General features: G+C 46.4%; 1 protein-coding gene across 1 annotated transcript in view; it reads left to right on the top strand.

Annotated features, from left to right (window-relative positions):
* pdlim2 (PDZ and LIM domain 2 (mystique)) overlaps window positions 1-20,264 on the top strand; it is a 50,124-nt gene that overhangs the window by 24,932 nt on the left and 4,928 nt on the right. Inside the window, exons 7-8 of the mRNA XM_083644399.1 lie at window positions 15,770-15,888; window positions 20,102-20,250. Coding sequence (XP_083500525.1) covers window positions 15,770-15,888; window positions 20,102-20,250 — 268 coding nt within the window. The remainder of the gene's footprint in view (window positions 1-15,769; window positions 15,889-20,101; window positions 20,251-20,264) is intronic.

Here is a 20,264-nt window from a genome sequence, read left to right as displayed (position 1 = left end):
CAATCTCCCATTCATTGATGGAGCTGCAGTTTTAGGCTGTACTTCACTTTGACAGTGCAGGTTAGAGTTGTGTCCCTCTTGTCTCTAGCATCGAGACTGAGCTCTTCATTTCTGAGGGACATTGGACTTCCCACGGCCATCTTGGTAGGACAATAACAGGAGATTGTAATCAATTAACAGGTGATTACAATCAAATGACAAAAACAGCCAATTTGTAAAGCACCATATTGGTAGGAAATGCATGGGACAACATGAGAATACTCCTGTATGAATAAGAATATAAGAACATATTTGAGTTCTTCTGGAACGATTACGCCCCTATGCCACAGAAGATGCCCTAGAAAGGTCTGTGGACGACTCCAGCATATCGGGGCTTTAACAAGAAAGGCACAATCCAGACAAGTTTGACCTTTTTATAGCAGGGAGTGTACAAACTGAAAGGTCACTCATTTAAAACATCTGACATTAAGCTGAACCAACAATCTGGCAGTGGTTAATTCAGTGCCTACTGCAAGGAAGAGAACAATCTACTTTTCGTCAAAACAATGGCCTTAACCTTTACTATATCCAGACTGACTCATTAGTCTCTCTAAATGGTAAAGTATGGACTTGGGGTTAACATCAGTTTGCTACGCTTATTTACTGTTCCAGCAACAAGACGGAGAGAGAGGGGGACTAGGCGTCTGGAAAGACTTCACTGAGTTAAAGGGAGACAATTTAGTGGGAAACTGCATCGAGAGCTATTTCAGCTATGCAGAAATGCTCGCTCTCAAACTTGGGTCCCACTGAAGAATCGACATGGGAGATGATGACGGGGTCAGGAAAAAACACACGGGACCTTTTAATGGCTCCAGGAATTCCAGTCATTTGTACAACTTGCGTGCGGACATCACATGAAGTTAGATAAATATGCCCTTTTTATCCAGAGGTTGGAACTTCAAAACGTTTGAGCGCTCCATCCAAGCAGCCACTGGCTGAGAAGGGCCATTTTGAAATGTCTCCTTGGGTTTGAAGTTCTTCGTTTTTACACGCCAAATGGGATTCATTATGCAGTATCACACACTATACCGTTCAATCTCTGAGTAGGATAGCTTGTGTCAGTGTAGTTTGGATCCCTTATGCGGCGAAAAATATGGGCACCGCCTAGTTTTGACTTAATTGCGGCCTGAGTGGGTCTTTTGAGGACATGATCATTACTTTCCTTTCCACGAACAGTTTTGAACAATCTGTTTGTTTCTTTAGTTAAAGGAGCCCAATAAAAACGTTCTAATCAATCTTGACTGGCAAATAAATCTGGTCCCAGCAAAGTACATTCTTTTAATGGCAATAGATGATCTCTTTCTATGTGGGTTAAAGAATATTAGCTACTTGATGTGATTTAAAGCCCTTTGGCATGTTGACATCGTTTTAAGGCCAGGAGGGCGTGGGGTGATGACACGGGACGGGCTATGTGATGTTGGGACGCCCCAGGCCGACAGCGGAGTGGAGACTATTAGCAGCTGTCTAGCGGCCGGGAGGCGGAGCTTTATGGAATGAGCCCCCCTAACATGCTCCTCTGTCATGGCCGACGGGGGCGGCCTCGCATGTTTGTGGTATTTATGGAGGCAGGTGGGCCAAAGGGCTTTGAATGTTTGGTCGCCACACTGGGGGGGGGGTCTGTTTTCCCCTTTTCTTTGCCACTTTTAAAATCACTTTTCCCATGTTTTTCATCTTGTGTTGGATCCATATCCTCTTTTCGCCCCTCTGGGAGACATTACATTCTTTCCGTCTCCCCCTGCTCCAATATCAACTTGAATTTGGCCTCTTTTTGCGGCTTCATTTAGTGGCTTCAAATTAATCCCAAGTGATAGGTTTCCTTTGACAGGAATGCTGTTTTGAAATGTTGAATCATTGCCGTCTTGTCACACAGAGTTGAATTAGACCCTGTCTCTGTCTTCCCTTTTGGCTGGGGCTTCAAGCTGTTTTGGAGCGCTCGCCCTGCTCTCTGTGCCTGATAAGCCTCAGTGTTGACCGTCATCCAGCCCTAGTGGGTGAGAGAGCAGATGTCCCTCGTTTTTAAAGTGGCGACGAGCCTCCCGCCACGCTCGCGGGGATGAGTGAGTGGGCTCCTTTGAGAGCACCCGGCGGGGGGAAACGGCTTGGAAGAGGCCTTGCCGCGGACACACTGCGCGTTGTGCTGCTCTGGCTGGCAGGAACACAGCAGGCCCAGTGAGCGGAGCGCTGGGGGCCCGGGGCCTCGGTGACAAGGCCCTCTGTCCCCGGCTGAGAGGTGCAGAGTGCTGCTGTATCAGGTGATCTGCCGCTCTGAAAAGCTCACTAAAAGGCTTTTCCACCCCTGTTTTCTGGCTCCCTGAGTGAAGAGAGTGGGATGCGCAACAGGATCCCCCATTTTCCAGGGTGTTGGATATCCTGAGAAAATGCCGCCGTACAATAGTGGCTGTGATGGCAGGGGCTCTGGAAGGCTGGCGTTGCTTTTTCCCCAGCGTCACAAGGCCTGTCGTTGTGCGATGGGAGCTGGAGGAGATGGTGGGGTTGGGGTTGGGGGGGAGGACACTAGGGAGCCCTCTGACATTCCCAAACTGTACTTAAGCCATCACACCCCTCTGCCCTGCCCTCAGGCTGATCTAGCACAGCAATGGCCTTTGTGCCAGACCCAGTCCACACTGGCAGCACACATGGTTAAAAATATGCAGAGAGTTGGCCGGCTGGAAAATGTTTCATTACTGTACTTCTTGTAAAATTGCTGATCTGTCAGGTAGCATGCTTTTAACAAGATAAGGAATTGCGTGACTTTCCACGACACCATTATTATTATTGTATAAACATACCGTGTGTGTGTGTGTGTGTGTGTGTGTGTGTGTGTGTGTGTGTGTGTGTGTGTGTGTGTGTGTGTGTGTGTGCGCGTCTTGGCTTCTGTCTGTGGTTGGTGTATTTAAACAACCTATGATGTATTATCATTTTAACCTGGTTGTGAAACAAATGTCCCTTTGGGACAATAAGGTCTGCCTTGACCTTCACATTGGGCATACTGTACTGTATACATTTGTCCATGTGAATGAATGTCTTTAGGAAGTCTGTAGATCTCGATCAAGATTTCAAAAGGGCACCAGGGTGGCATAGTGAGTAGAGGGAGTGACCTTTAACCAGAAGGTGTGGGTTCAAGCCTCTGTGACAGGAAGCATCCTCCCTGCTGCTGAAGTGTCTTTGAGCAAGCTCACGAATTGCTGTTCGTTCGGGGTGCTAGTACAGACGATGTTTCCTTCTGTTCGGGGTGCTAGTACAGACGATGTTTCCTTCTGTTCGGGGTGCTAGTACAGACGATGTTTCCTTCGGGGATCAATACAGTGTTTGCTTTGGAAAGTCATTGGTGCACAAAAATCTGTATTGCTCTATATTGTGGAAATCCCTGTGACCCAGAATAGGAATAAGAGTAAATGAATACTCATTCATAGTGAATTGTGGAAAGTTTATTATACTAAAGTTGTTTTGAACTTTTGTTGCACTCTTACTAGGCATGGCATGTCCTCTGTAGTCTCGTTTTGTCATGCCATGCCATGACTAGCTGGCCACCTTCATGATTCAGAGCAAAGCGGAGCATCTGTTTCTAACATCAGGAAGTGACCACAACGGGATCTCTGCTGGGATGTGCAGGGCCAGAACCAGGCCGCTTTTCACGAGACACGGCCCGTCACCGGGGCCATTAGGACCGGGCGCCCGGTCTGGGTTTCCAGTTGCTGCACTTTGAGGTTCCTGAGGGTTGCCTTGGTGGGCTGCCTCATCCTGTGCTGGGATAGGGTGGTTGCTGTATAAATAGCCCTCCTAGTGCAGGATGGGCAGCTGCTGCAGGGTGACAGTCAGTGCGGGGCCCGTGCAGACCAGAGTGTTCCTCTCTCTCCCAAACAGGGTGGGGTGACTCTGGATGGAGGACATGTATCGCTGAGCTCTTTATCCAGAGAGGGCAGACCAAGTATCCATCCATCCATCCATCTGTGCATCTGTCTATCCATTCATCCTCTGTCTCACAGCAGGCCAGCTACTGGCTTTGTCCTGGTCTATTTTGGATGTTGTGGTGGATCGGAGTGCAAAGCTGCGGTCGTAGCCTTGGAGCAGAGATGGAGGCTTGGCATTCGGAAATAGAACTATCAGTTCATGTTTTTCAAATGGAGTAAAAAATGTACATTTCATTTTGCACAATCTGCTAGAAAGAAATGTAAGTATTTGTAGTCATTATCTTCCAAATCGATGACTGGAAGAGGTCAATTCACCTCCTTCACCACCAAATAAATACACAGACACACATGCACATCTTTCTCTCAGAGACAGTGGTTGGGAAATTATGTGTTATTTCAGGTCTGACATGAGCGGGGCTGCTGTTTGGTTTGGCAGGCGGTCGGTGCGCTGTCTGATGGAGGTGGCGCTGGCAACGGCGGTACTTACTTACCTTCACCCCCTATGGGACATAAGGCTACAATGAGCCTTATAATAAGGCTGCGCCGTCGCATTTTGTCCTTGGAAACGTGTTGCGCTTCTCCCCATGACAGGTTCATCTTGTTCAGCTCCTCTGTCACAGTTCTGCAACAGATGGTTTTGGGCCTTCCAGGTCTTTTGCCTGGTGGTGGTGTCCATCTTAAGGCAACTCTCGGGATCCGGTTCTGCTCCATTCTTAGCACATGGCCCAGGCATCTCAAACATCTGTGTGTGATTTCTTTGGTGGTGATCTGGCCAAAAGATATAGCATATTTGTCTGAGTCATCCATTGTAGAAAAGTTCCATCCTTCTCATGTCTCAATTTCAAATGGAGTCAACATTTTACATTTCATTTTGCAACCAACCAAAGTCTCTTGCACACCTGAGAAGTCTTGTGGCAGGTGCGTAGGTGGAGTAGAATCACTTAGAAAAAGAATGGACACCCGCACACTGTCTTCACTTGCTCAAAATTGGAAAATTGAATACACAACGTTTCTTTTTTCAAGTATATGCTGACAGGAGGAAATAGAAAACATTATATACAGGAGTCTGGCTTCACAGTGACCAATCATTACAGACATCACATCAGTGGCAAAAGCCTTCACCTTGTGGCTCACAGCCAGCTCCTCCTTCAATTGCAAGACCTCAATTGGCCTCAATTGTAGGTCTATATGGGTCTTTTAAGACTGTCAGTAAAGTAGCAATTAAAATACATAAAGGCATCAACAACACTAACAATATATATAGAATAAAGTAGAAAAAGTACTAGAATAAATCCCATATTTACACAACAATTTATCCCATAACAATGGAGTCCAGATATGTAATCCACATTAGGTCAAAGGTTCAGGATTGAAGGAATAAAAGGGAGAAAATATAACGGCAGATAAAGGGAACTTATAGCATTACATTAAGTAATAATTCATCATTGAGACCCCTAGGGGTGAGAGTTTGTAGCGTGTGTATCCAGTAGGCTTCACGTTGCTTAAGCAGAAGATCAAGGTTACCACCTCTTTTGGGCAGGTGAACTTTCTCTATACCAATCAAACGAAATGTGGAAATGTTATGGTTAGAGTCATTAAAATGAACTGCAACAGGATAATCTCGATCATCTCTACGGATGGAACCTTTATGTTCACTGATCCTCTGCTTAAGTTGTTTGGACGTTTTGCCTACATACATATGCCAGTCCACATGGACAATGGATTAAATATATCACATGGGTGGACGCACAAGTAATCACACTGTTAATTTTGAACCGTTTCCCTGTGTGTGGGTGACTGAAAGAAGTAGTTTTGGAGGTATTGTTGCACTGAGCACAGCGACCACAGCGATAATTTCTATTTGAAAGTGGACTTAACAAGGTCTGACTCTGTGCTACAGTGCTCTGGCCCTGGAAGTCAGCATGGACCAAGTGATCACGAAGATTTCTCCCCCGTCTAAATGAAAAAAGGGGGGGGGGTCTTTAAATATAGGTGCTAACTCAGGATCAGAACTTAAAATGTGCCAATGTTCCTTAAAAATAGACTTGATGTGTGGTGACACATGTTACTGAAAATGTTTTATCTTTTCTGACACTCTTTTTCAGTAACTCTGAACGGGGCTTGTTTAAAGCCAGTTTGAAAGCCTTCTCAACCCAATCGGATGAGTACCCTCTTTGTAAAAACTTGGACTTCATATCAATGGACTTTTTAATAAAATCATCAGTAGAGGAACAAACTCTCCTCAATCTATAAAATTGACTTACAGTATAGGTAGAGATCTTTTTAGAGGAGTGGGATGAAGACTGGTGGCCAGTAAAAGTGTGTTTCTATCTGTATCTTTTTGGTATAGTGTAATGATAAACTGCCATTATTCTTCATTACCCACATGTCGAGAAAATGTACTTTATCATGACTAGACTCCAAAGAAAACTTTAAATTTGGGTCAAAACCATTCAATAAGGTCACAAACTCATTTAATTCATCACAGCTGCCTTTATATAAACAGAACATGTCATCTATATAGTGAATCCACTTGAGAATCTTAAAATGACTGTTCAGAGTAGGATTAAATACATACTTATTTTCAAAATAGCCCATAAACAAATTTGCATAGTTTGGTGCAAAAATGGAGCCCATAGTTGTACCAGAGACCTGTAGGTAAAAATCTTTTTCAAAACTGAAATAATTATATTTCAGAACATATCATTTTGCACAATCTTCTAGAAAGAAATTAAAGTATTGGAGCAGGGTAGGAAATGAATTCGTTTTTTTGCCCTTTGAAATATGTTTCGGGCAATTTGATCAAACTCAAAATCTTGCACGCTACACAGCGTACACGCACTCGATTCCTAGGCTCGCTATCACCCGCCCTGCATCTCGCCCACTGCGGGGGGTCGCATACGCAGCTCGGCTGCTGCGTGGCCCCGCCTGCGCTATTGGCATAAGCAGCACTCAATTGCTCAATTTCACATCACTGATGATGACATCACAATGGCTCGAGTGACCATCACTGATCTCACATCATGGAGTGCTCGAGTGACATCACCCCGGCGCACTATTGCTCAACTTCGCATCACTGATGATGTCAGTGAGTGATGAGTGAGAGAAAAGTAGAGTCCGCACATTGATTGATGATGTCATAGACATCATCAGTGACATCACAATTGCTCGAGTGACCATCACTGATGAGATTATCGAGTGCTCGAGTGACATCACTGATGATGTCATAGACATTGTGACATCATCAGTGACATTATTACTGACCAAAATCATCACAGATCTCACAATGTCGGACCAAAATCGCAGACAGAGCCCACTTACTAAATTTTAGATGATGATGATTATGATGATGATGATGATGACGACAGACCCAATATTCAACGACTCTTATCCAAGCAAATTTTATTTCTAAAAAGTTCATAAACAATCACAGTTAAAAATCCTCATTTCAACAACACTGTTGGTCTGGCATGTTATGTAACGTACTTTGCAAAAACATGTCTAATAACATGCCCTATGGCAAAAGAAAAGAAAAACAATCAACAGATGTCTCCAGATGTAGCCTACAGTCAGTACATGTCGCTGTCCAGTCCATCCTCCAACCCACAACAGTAGACTCTTTGACAGCTTTCTTAGGCCCTGGGCAGACCGGGAGAGGGTCAGTGACTGTTTCTATTTCATTTCGATCTGTTTCTAGTCGTGACTCAGTGGGTGGTTTGCATATAAAAAGAAATGCTCCCTGTTCTTCATTTAATGTTTGCTGCTATAGTGAACTAGCTGGCCAGCTAGCTTGCACTCTGTCACTGAGGTAAATGCTAAGGAGGAGGGGGCGGGGGTTCTGCAGGTATGGCTGCCTACTGTAGCTCGAGTTGCGCTTTATACAGATCAAAATCTGCACACGCTTTTCCAAATAGAGTAACATTAAAATACAGAAAGTTAACTTTATTCATCATTCGTCATCCCAATTCCAAGTGCAGTTTTAGATCGTTTTTTTTACGGGCCCCTGCTAACTTCTGACCCTGATTTGACTACATTATCTTCCCAATCTGGAAGAGCGACCGAGGTAGATTCACCTTCTCCTTCACCACCAAATACACAAGACACATGCACGAGGTAGAGTCACCTTCTCCTTCACCACCATACACACAGACACATGCACATCTTTCTTTCCAAGACGGAGGTTGGGAATGATGTGCTATTTCAGGTCTGACATGAGCTGCTGTTTGGTTTGGCAGGCAGTCGGTGCGCTGTCTGACGGAGGCATGCCGAGCCAGCGTGTGGGGGCAAGGGGAGGGGGGCGCTACAGTGGAGGGACGTTTTCTCTCCTCCTCACAGGGAGCTCTGTGAGTGGACAGAGACAGTGAGCTCTGTGAGTGGACAGAGCGAGGCCTTTTCACGTGGACTCCAAGCTGTTAAGCTTGGGGTCCATTGTGGCCCCTGGATGGGCAGCGTGCCTCCCCTCATCCCCGCTGATTGATCAGCACGCCTGTTTTTCTTTCCCCTGGAGTGGAAAAGCAAACTGGGGCCACTTGTGATTCCCCGTGCCGTGCAGCTTCCCCCCCCCCCCCGGGCGCACTCAAACGGGGACACTCGCCCTCGCTCGTTTTTATGGGGGAATGTTGGCCGGGAGAGATGGGCCTTTTGACTAGTTAGCTCTGTTTACGAAGGTGGTTGAGCGGTATGTCAACATTCCATAAGTTGTTGTCAAGGGAACCATGTGGATAACGGCCTCTTTAGTGGTATTCATGCCAGCAAAAACAGACACGTCAGCATAAATCCCCCCAATTTTACAGAGGACAACACCTTGAGTTTGGTTGCCATGGCTCCATTTGTTGCTCATAAATCATAATTGTTAAGCTGGCAAAATAGCATCGGCAGTTAACACTCCCGAATAATTCTGCTACAGTCAAGACACCATAAATCTCTATCTCTCCGACAATTGTGATTTATGCTCCAGCCATTAACTGAGCTTCCTATAGAAATATGAGTATTTTAGGCTGTAGTCCATTGAATAGTGCTGTTTGTTAAGCTATGTTGTAGTCCTATCATACCGCACAAATGACTGTACCTCCTGTGTGGAAGCAGAGAGTGAGAAAGACCAGATGGTTTCTGTCAGCGTGTGTAATATAGGCCACATCTAATCACTGGCATTGTGATCCTGTCAGGCACATTAACCATTAGGTAGGCTTAGACTGAGCACTATCACTTTTATGAAGGGGTTTTGACTGATGAGCTGTTTAGGTAGGCTTAGACTGAGCAGTTCACTTTTATGGAGGGGATTTGACTGATGAGCTGTTAAGCAAGTGGCATCACATCTGACCTCGCAGCACATGAAGACAATTTTACTTTTATTTATTTTTATTCCGATGCCTATGATTACCACACTCTGTTTAAATCCTGGCTGTTTCGTCCCCCTTTCATTGTTCTGCTGCGTATATGAGCGGGTGGATGCATGCGATCATAACGTATCATAAAGTCCAGCAATTTAGTCCAACCATAATGAACTCCAGATGCCTTAATGAGTTTGATATGCTGTTCCAGTCAAGAGCCTTTGTGGGGAATTTAATATGGATGAAAAATGTGTTGCTTATAGCGCCCTCCGTGGATAAATAAATGCTCAGCCTTGTATTCGTTCCCCACTGCCTTTTGGTGGCAGCCCCGGACCACCTACACTATGATCACATGAGGCGGCTTTGCCTTGTCACAAGGACTCTGATGGGAGTTGCTGTGTGTGTGTGTGTGTGTGTGTGTGTGTGTGTGTGTGTGTGTGTGTGTGTGTGTGTGTTCATGTAGGAGTGTGTTCTGAGGAGAGTAGGGGCACATTCACATTTACACTCTTAAAGGAACACTCCGCCCATTTTCAATACCGAGTTATTTTGCACATAATCTCACACATATGCGAAAAATGTCAACCGGTTTGCAGACATTCATTTAGTTTGACAGTTATTGAGAGTTCATTTGAGTTAAGTTGTGGACCAGTGATGTCATTCATGCACAAATGCACAAATGACGTCGCTGGTCCACAACTTAACTCAATCTCCGTGTGAGATTATGTGCAAAATAACTGGGCATTGAAAATCGGCGGAGTGTCAGACATCAGACTACTATCTGATGTATTCACTTACGTTGATATGTTGATGTATTATTACTGTTCACTGGCACTGACATCGGGTTGAGGTTGGAAATTGTGTGTGTTGTTGTAGCCTGACAGGCGGTAAGTTAAAAACAAACTGGAGTCCTCCTGTCACAGCTGACAATGGCGACGGCGCGCAGAACAAATTATGCTCACAGCCATCCTGTTGTCTCCATCTCTCTAGCGTTCATTTGGCCTCTAATCTTGCACATGTGGTTTATATCAGGAGCAGTCTGCTGGTGTGTGGCCATGGAGAGTGATGAAGACACGGGGGGGTGGGGGGGGGGGGGGGGGGTGGTACAGCGTGTTATTAGCACTGGTATCACCAAGGATCTCTGTCACTTTATTCCATGTTATTGAACACTGTATTGTATAAGCCGAGACCAATATGGGATGTATATTAAAGGATTGTGCTTGGCTTCTAATGGCTCAATGTACTGTATGTCATAGGGACTATGTGTGTACTGTATATGAAGAGTTCTGCTGCAGTATGACATATTTTGGAAACATTTGGAAAATAAAGCAATATTTATATTAAAGGGGAGGGGCATTCAAGGGACATGTAAGTTAACTTGAGCCCTAAGCTGACAATAATAATACCTTTGCTGACTGGATCCTCTACATTTGAGCGATGTTAAATGTTGAACTTAAAGTTGAAAATGGATATAGAGAGTTGTGCAAATGAACTGTTGACATGGAACAGCCTCCCTATAGGAGCCCCGAGAGTGTTGGCAGTGCTGCTATGGGGTCTCAGTTTGCTTTGACCTGGTGGCGAGAGCGTATGGCAGCCATGCTAATGGGATTCTAACACCACGCTCTCGGGGCGCAGCTGGAGTTTACCCTCCCCAGTCCCCCTATAACCCCCGAGCCCATAGGCCAAGCCACATCACCAATCAGATCAGCACTCCAGAACCGCAGACCTCCTCTATAAAAGCCACCCTCGCCTGGGACATGAACCCCATCAAAAGGTGAAGAATGTTAATACCGTGGATTTTGATATAAAGTGATGCCCTGTGCTCTCGTGTTTGATCCTAAACAGACAGTGTGTGGACACGGCAACGCACCATTGGACAGGCGTAATTACAAGGCAGAGTGGGCTCGGTGACGGTGGATAACGAGCAGGTTAGCCTCAGGTCTTTTGCACCAATGCACACTGATGCATAGGAGACGCTGTGCAGTACACAGCTCTGATTATTACCCAGGCCCGGGACGTCTGCTGTCCCCCCACCTCATGGTGCTGCAGCACCAGGCCCGGGACGTCTGCTGTCCCCTCGCCTCATGGTGCTGCAGGCCCGGGACGTCTGCTGTCCCCCCGCCTCATGGTGCTGCAGGCCCGGGACGTCTGCTGTCCCCCCACCTCATGGTGATGCAGCACCAGGCCCGGGACGTCTGCTGTCCCCCCGCCTCATTGTGCTGCAGCACCAGGCCCGGGACGTCTGCTGTCCCCCCGCCTCATGGTGCTGCAGCACCAGGCCCGGGACGTCTGCTGTCCCCCCGCCTCATGGTGCTGCAGCACCAGGCCCGGGACGTCTGCTGTCTCCCCGCCTCATGGTGCTGCAGCACCAGGCCCGGGACGTCTGCTGTCCCCCCGCCTCATGGTGCTGCAGCACCAGGCCCAGGACGTCTGCTGTCCCCCCGCCTCATGGTGCTGCAGCACCAGGCCCGGGACGTCTGCTGTCCCCCCGCCTCATGGTGCTGCAGCACCAGGCCCGGGACGTCTGCTGTCTCCCCGCCTCATGGTGCTGCAGCACCAGGCCCGGGACATCTGCTGTCCCCCCGCCTCATGGTGCTGCAGCACCAGGCCCGGGACATCTGCTGTCCCCCCGCCTCATGGTGCAGCAGTCGTGTCTGTGGCGGTCGGGAGACAGTCAATGAGCAGTTACAGCACTTTCTTATAGCCGTCCCGAAATAAAAGCTGGTGGAGGCATCTCTTCGTGTGCGCCGCTGGCCCATGCCCTGTAATTGAAGCTGCAGGGTGGTAATGATGATGCAGAGAGTGGGCTCGCTTGGAGCCAGACTGAAGGCTCCTCCGCTGGCAGTGTCCCCGACGTCTCCCATGGGCCTTGATCTGAAACAGCTGCCCCTCGCTTCACTTCACCATTTCCTGTTTGTTTGTGTCTTCAAGCGGGCCAATCCTAGACAGAGGCTTGTTTGTGTTGTCAAGCGCTTCTCTCGCCCGTTTGGCTCTCTCCTCCAATTTCCACTCCCTCTCCCTCCCTCCCTCCTACAACAAGTCTTCTTCCTGAACGTCAGCCAGTCACACTCTGACTCACTGATTCATTCACTTAAATCTGTCCCGTCAAGTTCAATTTATTTATGAAGTGCTTTTAACAAGACGGCTTCATCCCAAAGTGCTGCCGAGAGCAACCAAGGACATAAATACAAATGTAAAAAAACAAAAAAGAGGAAAACAAAAACATCACAAGTTTGACTACAGGAGGCTGGAGCTTGTGTTGGCATTCACTCACATTCTCTCGCACTCACACCTCCTCTGAATAGAAAACAGTGAGTTGACAGAGTTATGGGTTGCAAAGTGAATTGCTAGACGTGTTATTGTATACACACCTTTAGGCCAGTGCAGCATAGCCGCGACGTGCCCTAATGACCCCCGGCATGTTCCCTGCCAGCTGCTGATTACAGTTCAGCTCTAATCAGGGCTTCCTCCAGCCAGCCAGCCACAGGAACCAGATAGAATTGGCTGATGATTTTCCTCCAAGCTCTCTCCCCATCTCGGAACCATGCTCCCGTTTCCAAGGCAAAATAATAGTCTTCCCTCGGCCGCGCCCCTCCCTAGGTTTCTCGGTGCATGAGACGTGGATGGGGGCTTTGTTGGCACTGCCATGGTGCAGTTTCCCACAAGCGTCTTAGGTCTGAGATCAACCATGTGTAATGGCTTGCACAGTAATGGTTTTAGCACAAAGATGGCTTTGGGGGAACCCAGTCCAAGCAGTTGCCAGCAATGCCATGGTTACTGCTATAAAAGGCCTGAAGCCGGGGGTGCAGAATGGATGGCGATGATGGGAGAACTCCTCTGTTGGGGCAGACAAAGTTTTCTGGACCTTCTAAGGTCAAGCTCAATCACAGCTGCATACTCCCTGTCGCTGTGGAACGCTTGTTTTCCCCCTCTCTTCTGTTTGTTGCTTTTGTGTTTTTTTCTTCACTTCATTGCATTCCTCTTGAGTCCCATAGATCAGAGTTGCGATTAGAGCCCTAAATCACTGACTTGGCTTCCACTGTTTAGAGACGGGGCCTCAGGAGCTTACTGACAGCTTGTTTCTTCTGTTGATGGAGAGCACGGAGATTCGCATTCTAGATTAGGACTTGATAACTTAATCAGTAGCCAAACATTTATATAACATATAGCCGTGGGTTGCATTTACTACAGATTCATGTGCACATAGTGTGTGGCTTTGGAAGGCCTTTCTGAAAGACATCCCCAAAGCAAGTAAGCCTATCAGGTATATATATGCCCTTTAGATTTGGTTCACAGCAGGGGGGCACAGGATACATCCGTTCCTACCCCGATGATATGGAATATGTGATCTTATGAGCCATCTGTTATTGTGTTAGGTTTATCCAGGGAGGAATCGCAGGGAGATGGCCCAGTGATCGTTCCTGCTAAAGGCTTCCTGGCACGCACCACTGATCTACCCACTCACGAAGGAAAAAGAAAAGGAAAATTGGACTCAATTGAGAACAGAGAGATTGTTCAAAGAGTTGCTGAATTGGAAGCGGGTGCTGCTGGCATTGCAGACGCAACCATTGACTCAACCAGTGCCACTGCCTTAGCGTTAAGCTCCACACAGCATGCATCAGGTCCAGCTCGAGTCTCAGACGTGTAGCGGCTCTGAGAGCCGGGGGTGGAGATGTTTCTGCCTTGGATGGAGCTTCTGCACACCGCTGATGCCAACTGGTGACTGTCAAGGGAGGGGGGGGGGGGGGGGCTCAGGGAGCTGTGATGTGAAGGCCATAGTCGTGAGTTGACTTTTTGATTCGCAGTCTTTTCCTGGACTGTGCACAAGCCTGAAATAAAGTCATAGCTTTGTTTTCCCAGCAGACTGGAACTTGTGAAACGGCTTTTGGAGTGCGCTGAGCACATTGTATGAGATCTGCAACTGGCCACTATATTGCAGGTGGACACGGTTAGACGCAAGACGAGCGAGTGTTGCGGTGAAAGCAATTTGTTTGTTGGGATTCCTGACAGTAAAAAATGTCTGGCTTGAGTTATGTGCTGCCCAGACTTAGACCAGGTGTGCTGAGTGTTCAGGGTGCACGTGTGCCTGCCTGGGGTCAATTACACTCTGAGCACGCGCTAACACCACACCGGAAAATATTTCTCTCACTCTCACTCTCACTCTCTCACTCACTCTCATTCTCTCTCTCTCGCTCTCTCTCTCTCTCTCTCTCTCATACTCCTGATGTTGTTAGTTGTGCTCTTTGGTTTCTCCTAAGTACAGCTGCAATAAATAAATAAAAATGCATTGGCACAACCACCGAGACTCAGTTTTATGAGCTTCTGCATACAGTAGCGCCCTCTTGTGTCAAATGTTTGGCAAAACAGTAGTGTAATTCAGATAATGAATTTTTTTTAAATGAAAATGTATGCACACAGACACACACACACACACACACACACACACACACACACACACACACACACATACATATCGTCATCGTGATCACCGTACATTCTCATCGTCATCATAATCATCACCATCATCAGGTTTACAATGTGAGTGTGCCAGGTCTCCCAGGAAGCTATTTAAAGCTTTTGAAGGGAGCCTGATTCATTTAATTTAGATACTGTAGGAAAGTCCGTAAACATCTTAGTCCTCCTGGCAAGGTGAGAAAAGTTTGTAAAGGAAAACTGTTCAGAACTACCTTGGATAATTGTCAGAATTGGACTACATCTGGAGCCCAGCCTTCCCCTTCAAACGGACACGAGAGTCAGTGCCAATCTGACTTCTCTGACCTGAGATCTGACCTCCTCTGACTGACCACCTCTGACTGTTACCATGCGTATACTCTGTCATCTTGCTGAGGGGCTGGAATCCAGCTCTGATAGAAATGGCGTTCAGAATATAATGATGTTGAAGCAGGTTGACTGTTAAATAAATGTGAGAGTGATCAAGAGGTAGAATCAACAGGAAGGAAATGCTGGGGGTGGCTCAAATGCTAGAAACCTGCTCGACAATGATAAAGTATAGAGAGAAGACTGGAGAGACTTCCCAGGAGACACCATTATGGGGTGTTTCTCCATCTGGAGATTGTTTAAGCTCCCATTCTGATCCTGACTGACTATATCCTACATGATGGTCTGTCAGACTTTGTTTTATTCCAGATTGTCAAGACATATAGCCTCCTACTGTACACCGGCTCACCAGATTTAGAGCTTCCTGAAATCAGGAAGTTTCTTTTGTTCAATGCCAACACACTGCTCAGTGGAGCGGTGATCTAGAAATACTGCCAGTAAATTCCTTGGCTCTGAGCCTGAGGTGAACATAGTTGTGTGTTTGGCTCATCTTAACAGTAATATTGCATCACGGTCTGAGCTCTCGAACACATGTACAGTCTCAACAGGTTTTTCCAACTCTGAACTTTGCTGCTGCAGGTGGTTTGACTTACCAGTCAGAGGTACTTTCAGATCTGACCTCTCTCACCTCTCTCTCTCTCTCTCCTCCCACAGGAGTTCTTCTCTTCAGACAATAGAAATAACTCTGTGTCCAGTCGAACTCCCACCCCACCAGGACGCTACTCGCCCCACAGCCCCATCGACCGGGACCTACCCATGTCCCCCCGACGCAGGTAAACACCCCTCCCATGTCACACATCAGCTCTACAGAAGTAGTTAAATGCTTGTCAGCTGTGAGCATCTTGGCATGTGTTTTCCATGACTTTCATGGATACATACAACACCTCTTATCTTTGGTACAGTCACTAGTCAAAAAGTTGAATCTGTTGGAGAAACGGAAACAGAGATAACCCTGCATATTGCGTACGTGCTTACCTCATCAGATAGTCCACCAAATATGCTTACAATGCACAAAACATATACAATCCAAAACAATGTGTAACACTACATTCCCTGCAAACATAATGTACATGGAATAAAGATAACACTTTTTTTTTTTAATTCTGGTCAGGAAATGCCAATATAACGGCAAACTGAAACATTTATCAAGTCATTATGCAACAGTAAGTTGTACTGTAGTTGTATTAGCATCTTAACACACCATGAAAGTGATTCTTCTTCAGAAATAGAAGTATATGAATACATATTGCACATCTTTACTAACAGTGGAACTATGGAGCCCAATCTTACCGATAGTGTATAATGCCCAAGCAGTCCTTCACTGCCATCTGCAGGCCAACAGGGGATATAACCACATGTTTAAGCCTAACGAATCAATATCAGCTGGCCACCAGAAGCTTAAAGTCAGTTCAGACGACATAGTTCAACAATGACTTAAGTCCTACATCATTTAACGCCACATCACAGCATGTAGATGCTTGCCAGCCCAGCACTATAAAAGACAAGAGACTCAAACAATGGACACAAGTTTATATACAAAACAATCAAAACATTAAGCAAATTCCCAGAATTCAGCGCTGCTGCTGCAGTCTAGAAAAGTTCAAAATGCAACATACTGAATTGAATACTACTAGCTGGGCTTACAGCTGTTATGGATGTGATTTGTATTGGATGTATAAGTCATTTATTTTCCCATAGGCATTTTGTAAAATGCTTATCAAACTAGTTTTACTTGGTCAAACCAAGCGATTCAGCTATATTTGAGAATCAGGAGAGATGGAACATTTCATTTGGACCAAAACCTAAAAAATATTGTATAAAAATCAACGTTTGTTGTTGTTGTTGTTGTTGTTGTTGTTGTTGTTGTTGTTGTTGTTGTTGTTGTTGTTGTTGTAGTATCGGCCCGAGTGAAATGTTCTATGGTCCATCCTGATTCTAGTTGAATCACTTGGTTTGACCATGTAAAACTATTAGCATTTTACAAAATGTCTATGGAAAAATAAATGACTGATGAAATCCTTGGCTTGTATGCCTAAACCGGAAGAGGGCGTGACTTTGGCTCTCTAATTAACCTGCTTGCCCCCCTCCCCTCTTCCCCCATCATCTGCAAGATGATGTAGCTGTAAGTTGATGTAATTCCCAGCGTGGAGGTGTTGCCTTCTCATCATTAATGAACTCATAATGCTCCTTGTCATTTTTTGCCTCTTAAGACTTCACAGGATTATTTACTTTGCAAAACAGCCCAGAGCAGAAACTAAAATCTTCCATGTAGCTTTCTCAGATAGCCTTTTGTCTCAATCTCCTCTGCTGCAGAGCCTGGTGCCTGTGTGTAGTGTTCACAGTGTGGGAGGGAGGGTTGACTTTGGCCCAAACTCCCCCCGGCAAACCAAGGCAGTTGGTATGACGTGTCGGCAGCTGGAATCAAATCCAGCCACCCGCCCCATATCCCCAAAAAGTCTGACTTTACTTCTCCCCCTAATTGGCCCCCAGTCTGGAGACCCCAGCTTGCACAGCAGGCCTCTCCCCCGTCCGACCCAGCCAATCATAGGACCAGTGACACCCATTTACCCACCCCTTTCTCTGGCTCGGCCAATGAGCTGCAGCTGAGGGGCACACCTTTCAGTCAGACTCTCATTCTTGTGTCTCCTCTAGGGTAGACAGAGGTGTGTGTGTGTGTGTGTGTGTGTGTGTTTTGCATCTGTGTGTAAGGCATGTATATGCTTATGTTTCTTTTCTTCTCTCTCTTTGTACTGAGCAGCTATAGCTGTTAGACGTGCAGGGGACTATTATCGGACAGAATAGTTGTGCTAACTGTGTTGCCCCTCTCTGATTCTGAGGTGAGTCTTGTCAGAGTTGTATTTTATTTCTCTTTCCATGAGTTGAGGATTTGTTGGTTTAGGTTTCTGTGTTTAGACTGCGAGGGAGCTGGTCAGACACCTCCATTGTCCTGATTTTCAGAAATGTGGTTTTCCTTTAACATAGTGATCCTATCTGTGTTTTGGCTACACGCGTTCCGAGTCTTGCTTGCAGACTTGTGCTAGATCATAATCATGGGTCCTCTGTGCCCAGTCAGTGTGGCTGTGGAAACCAACGACAAGTTTGTCTTTGATGTAGATATTCCATAAATGTGTTTTTAAGTGTTTGACGAGACGAGAAAGGTTCTCTGCTACTTTGTGAAATTGAGGAGCTTTCATTGTAAATGAATGCACTTGGGTGTTGTTCAGCGGGCTTTCAGATGAACGCCTTGCTTTCTGACCCTCACTTCTGCTGTTGTTTGTTTTGTTCCCATTCAACCGCCTGACTTTCCATTTGTTTTGAGATTGCATGCAGAAGGGATGGCGAGGGAGGCGTGCAGGGAAATGGATGGCTGAGGGTGGAGCTGAGCATGTGGAGAACTTGGAGGGTGTGCGTGGAGGTCTGTTTTCAATTTGAACCATGTTCAGTGATGCAGAGGAAAGGGTCTGAACATTGGCTTCGGCCTCACATTCAGTGTCTTGTGTGTTTGCCATCTCCCATTTCAGCCATGTTCATTTAGTTGGAAGCAAACTCCAAAGGCCGACGAAAGGCAGGCAGAAAGTGCACGCATACATACATACATACATACATACATGCATGCATACATACATACATACATACATACATACAGTGGATTATGTATACCGATATGTATACACATACAGATACACACACATAGTTCATAAAAACTGTAGGTGATAGGTTTATATGTGCTACAAGTACTCTGGTAAGCCACTCTAAAACAGTTTGAATTGATTTGGTAGGGCGTTTTCTATTTGAGCAGTTTTTCCACACCACAGGTGTACTGTCAGTCGAACAGTAAATATTTGGGCAGGTCCACTTAACCTTGGCATGTGACAACAGATGGGCCAACCCAGATCCAAGTGAGTTGACTGATTCTGGCTGACAGGTGAGATGGAGCTCAGTTGGCTACAGGACAGGTGAATGACAACAAGCCACACCTGGGCCTACCTGGCTGAGGGTCTGTAGCCGACCTGGCCAACCGGTTCCTGCTGAACCGCCGACGCTCACAGGATCCCTCCAGGCACTGACACGAGGACACACTTAGTGTGTCTTCTTTTCTGTCCCGACCAATTATCTCTGTCTCATTTTTTAGTGGATATGTTTCTCAACCAGAGTCAGAGATGGAGTAGGGAGGGATTGGTATTGCAACCACACAGTAAGTATGGAAGGAGCAGTTAAAAAAAACCCACTTTTCCACCACGCCGGGGGTTAAGAATTTGCTTGTAAAAGGAGCCACTACTGTGCGTTTTGCTAATCTGTTAATTAGCTGGTAGCATAAACTACCCTTAGGTGTCAATGCTCCCTAAACTATTTGCCCTCCTGCTGTCCTCCAATTGGTTGGAAGACAGCGTATGTGGTGGTGAGATGGTGTTTGGCCGTGCAGTAGACCAAGTCGTGCATGGTAGGAATCTCACATGCCTGTTATTTTCCATCGACGGATGCTTTGAGTCGGGCAGTGGGACCTTCTCATTTATTTGCACCATCATGGCTGCCGGCATGGACATATGGAAAGATTTAAGCACCGCTACAGTACGTTACATCAGAAACGTTTTCACACACTATATAGATAACTTGCAGTGTTGGCTAGTAGCTACAACATCTTATACACAGTTATTTTCATGACCTTTGCCTAGAGGCCATTCTGATCGGTAGAACAGTGTCTCTTATGTAAGTGGATAGGAGTGGAGAGATCCAGCCTCGTGTTGAGTGCATGCAGTGAGATCGGACACTGATTTTGGCCTCTTGCCTGGGGTGTGTAATCTAGCCGTGATGCTCAGAGGTCAGTCACAGCCAGCTGCTGCCTTCATTTCCTCTGGATTGTGTCGACCCAGCCTCCCAGACTCACAAGGCTTTCACAGTGTATATGTTAGATTGAACACGTTAACCAAGTACGTGCATGTAGGCAATCCGCTTTCCTGTGACGTTTTCCTTTTGCTCTTCCTACAGCAGTTCCAGCTCTGACTTTGCCATGCAGAGGTTTGACAGGGACTCGGAGGTGTACAAGATGATCCAGGAGAACAAGGAGTCTCGCACGCCTCCGCGTCAGTCCAACACCTTCCGCATGCTGCAAGAGGTTCTGGAGGCCGATGAGAAAGGTCAGAAGAACACA

This window comes from Poromitra crassiceps, assembly GCF_964638095.1.
Source record: "Poromitra crassiceps genome assembly, chromosome: 10".
Taxonomy (NCBI): domain Eukaryota; kingdom Metazoa; phylum Chordata; class Actinopteri; order Beryciformes; family Melamphaidae; genus Poromitra; species Poromitra crassiceps.
Note: the sequence above shows the minus strand (reverse complement) of the source record. Positions and strands in the feature narration are given on the sequence as shown.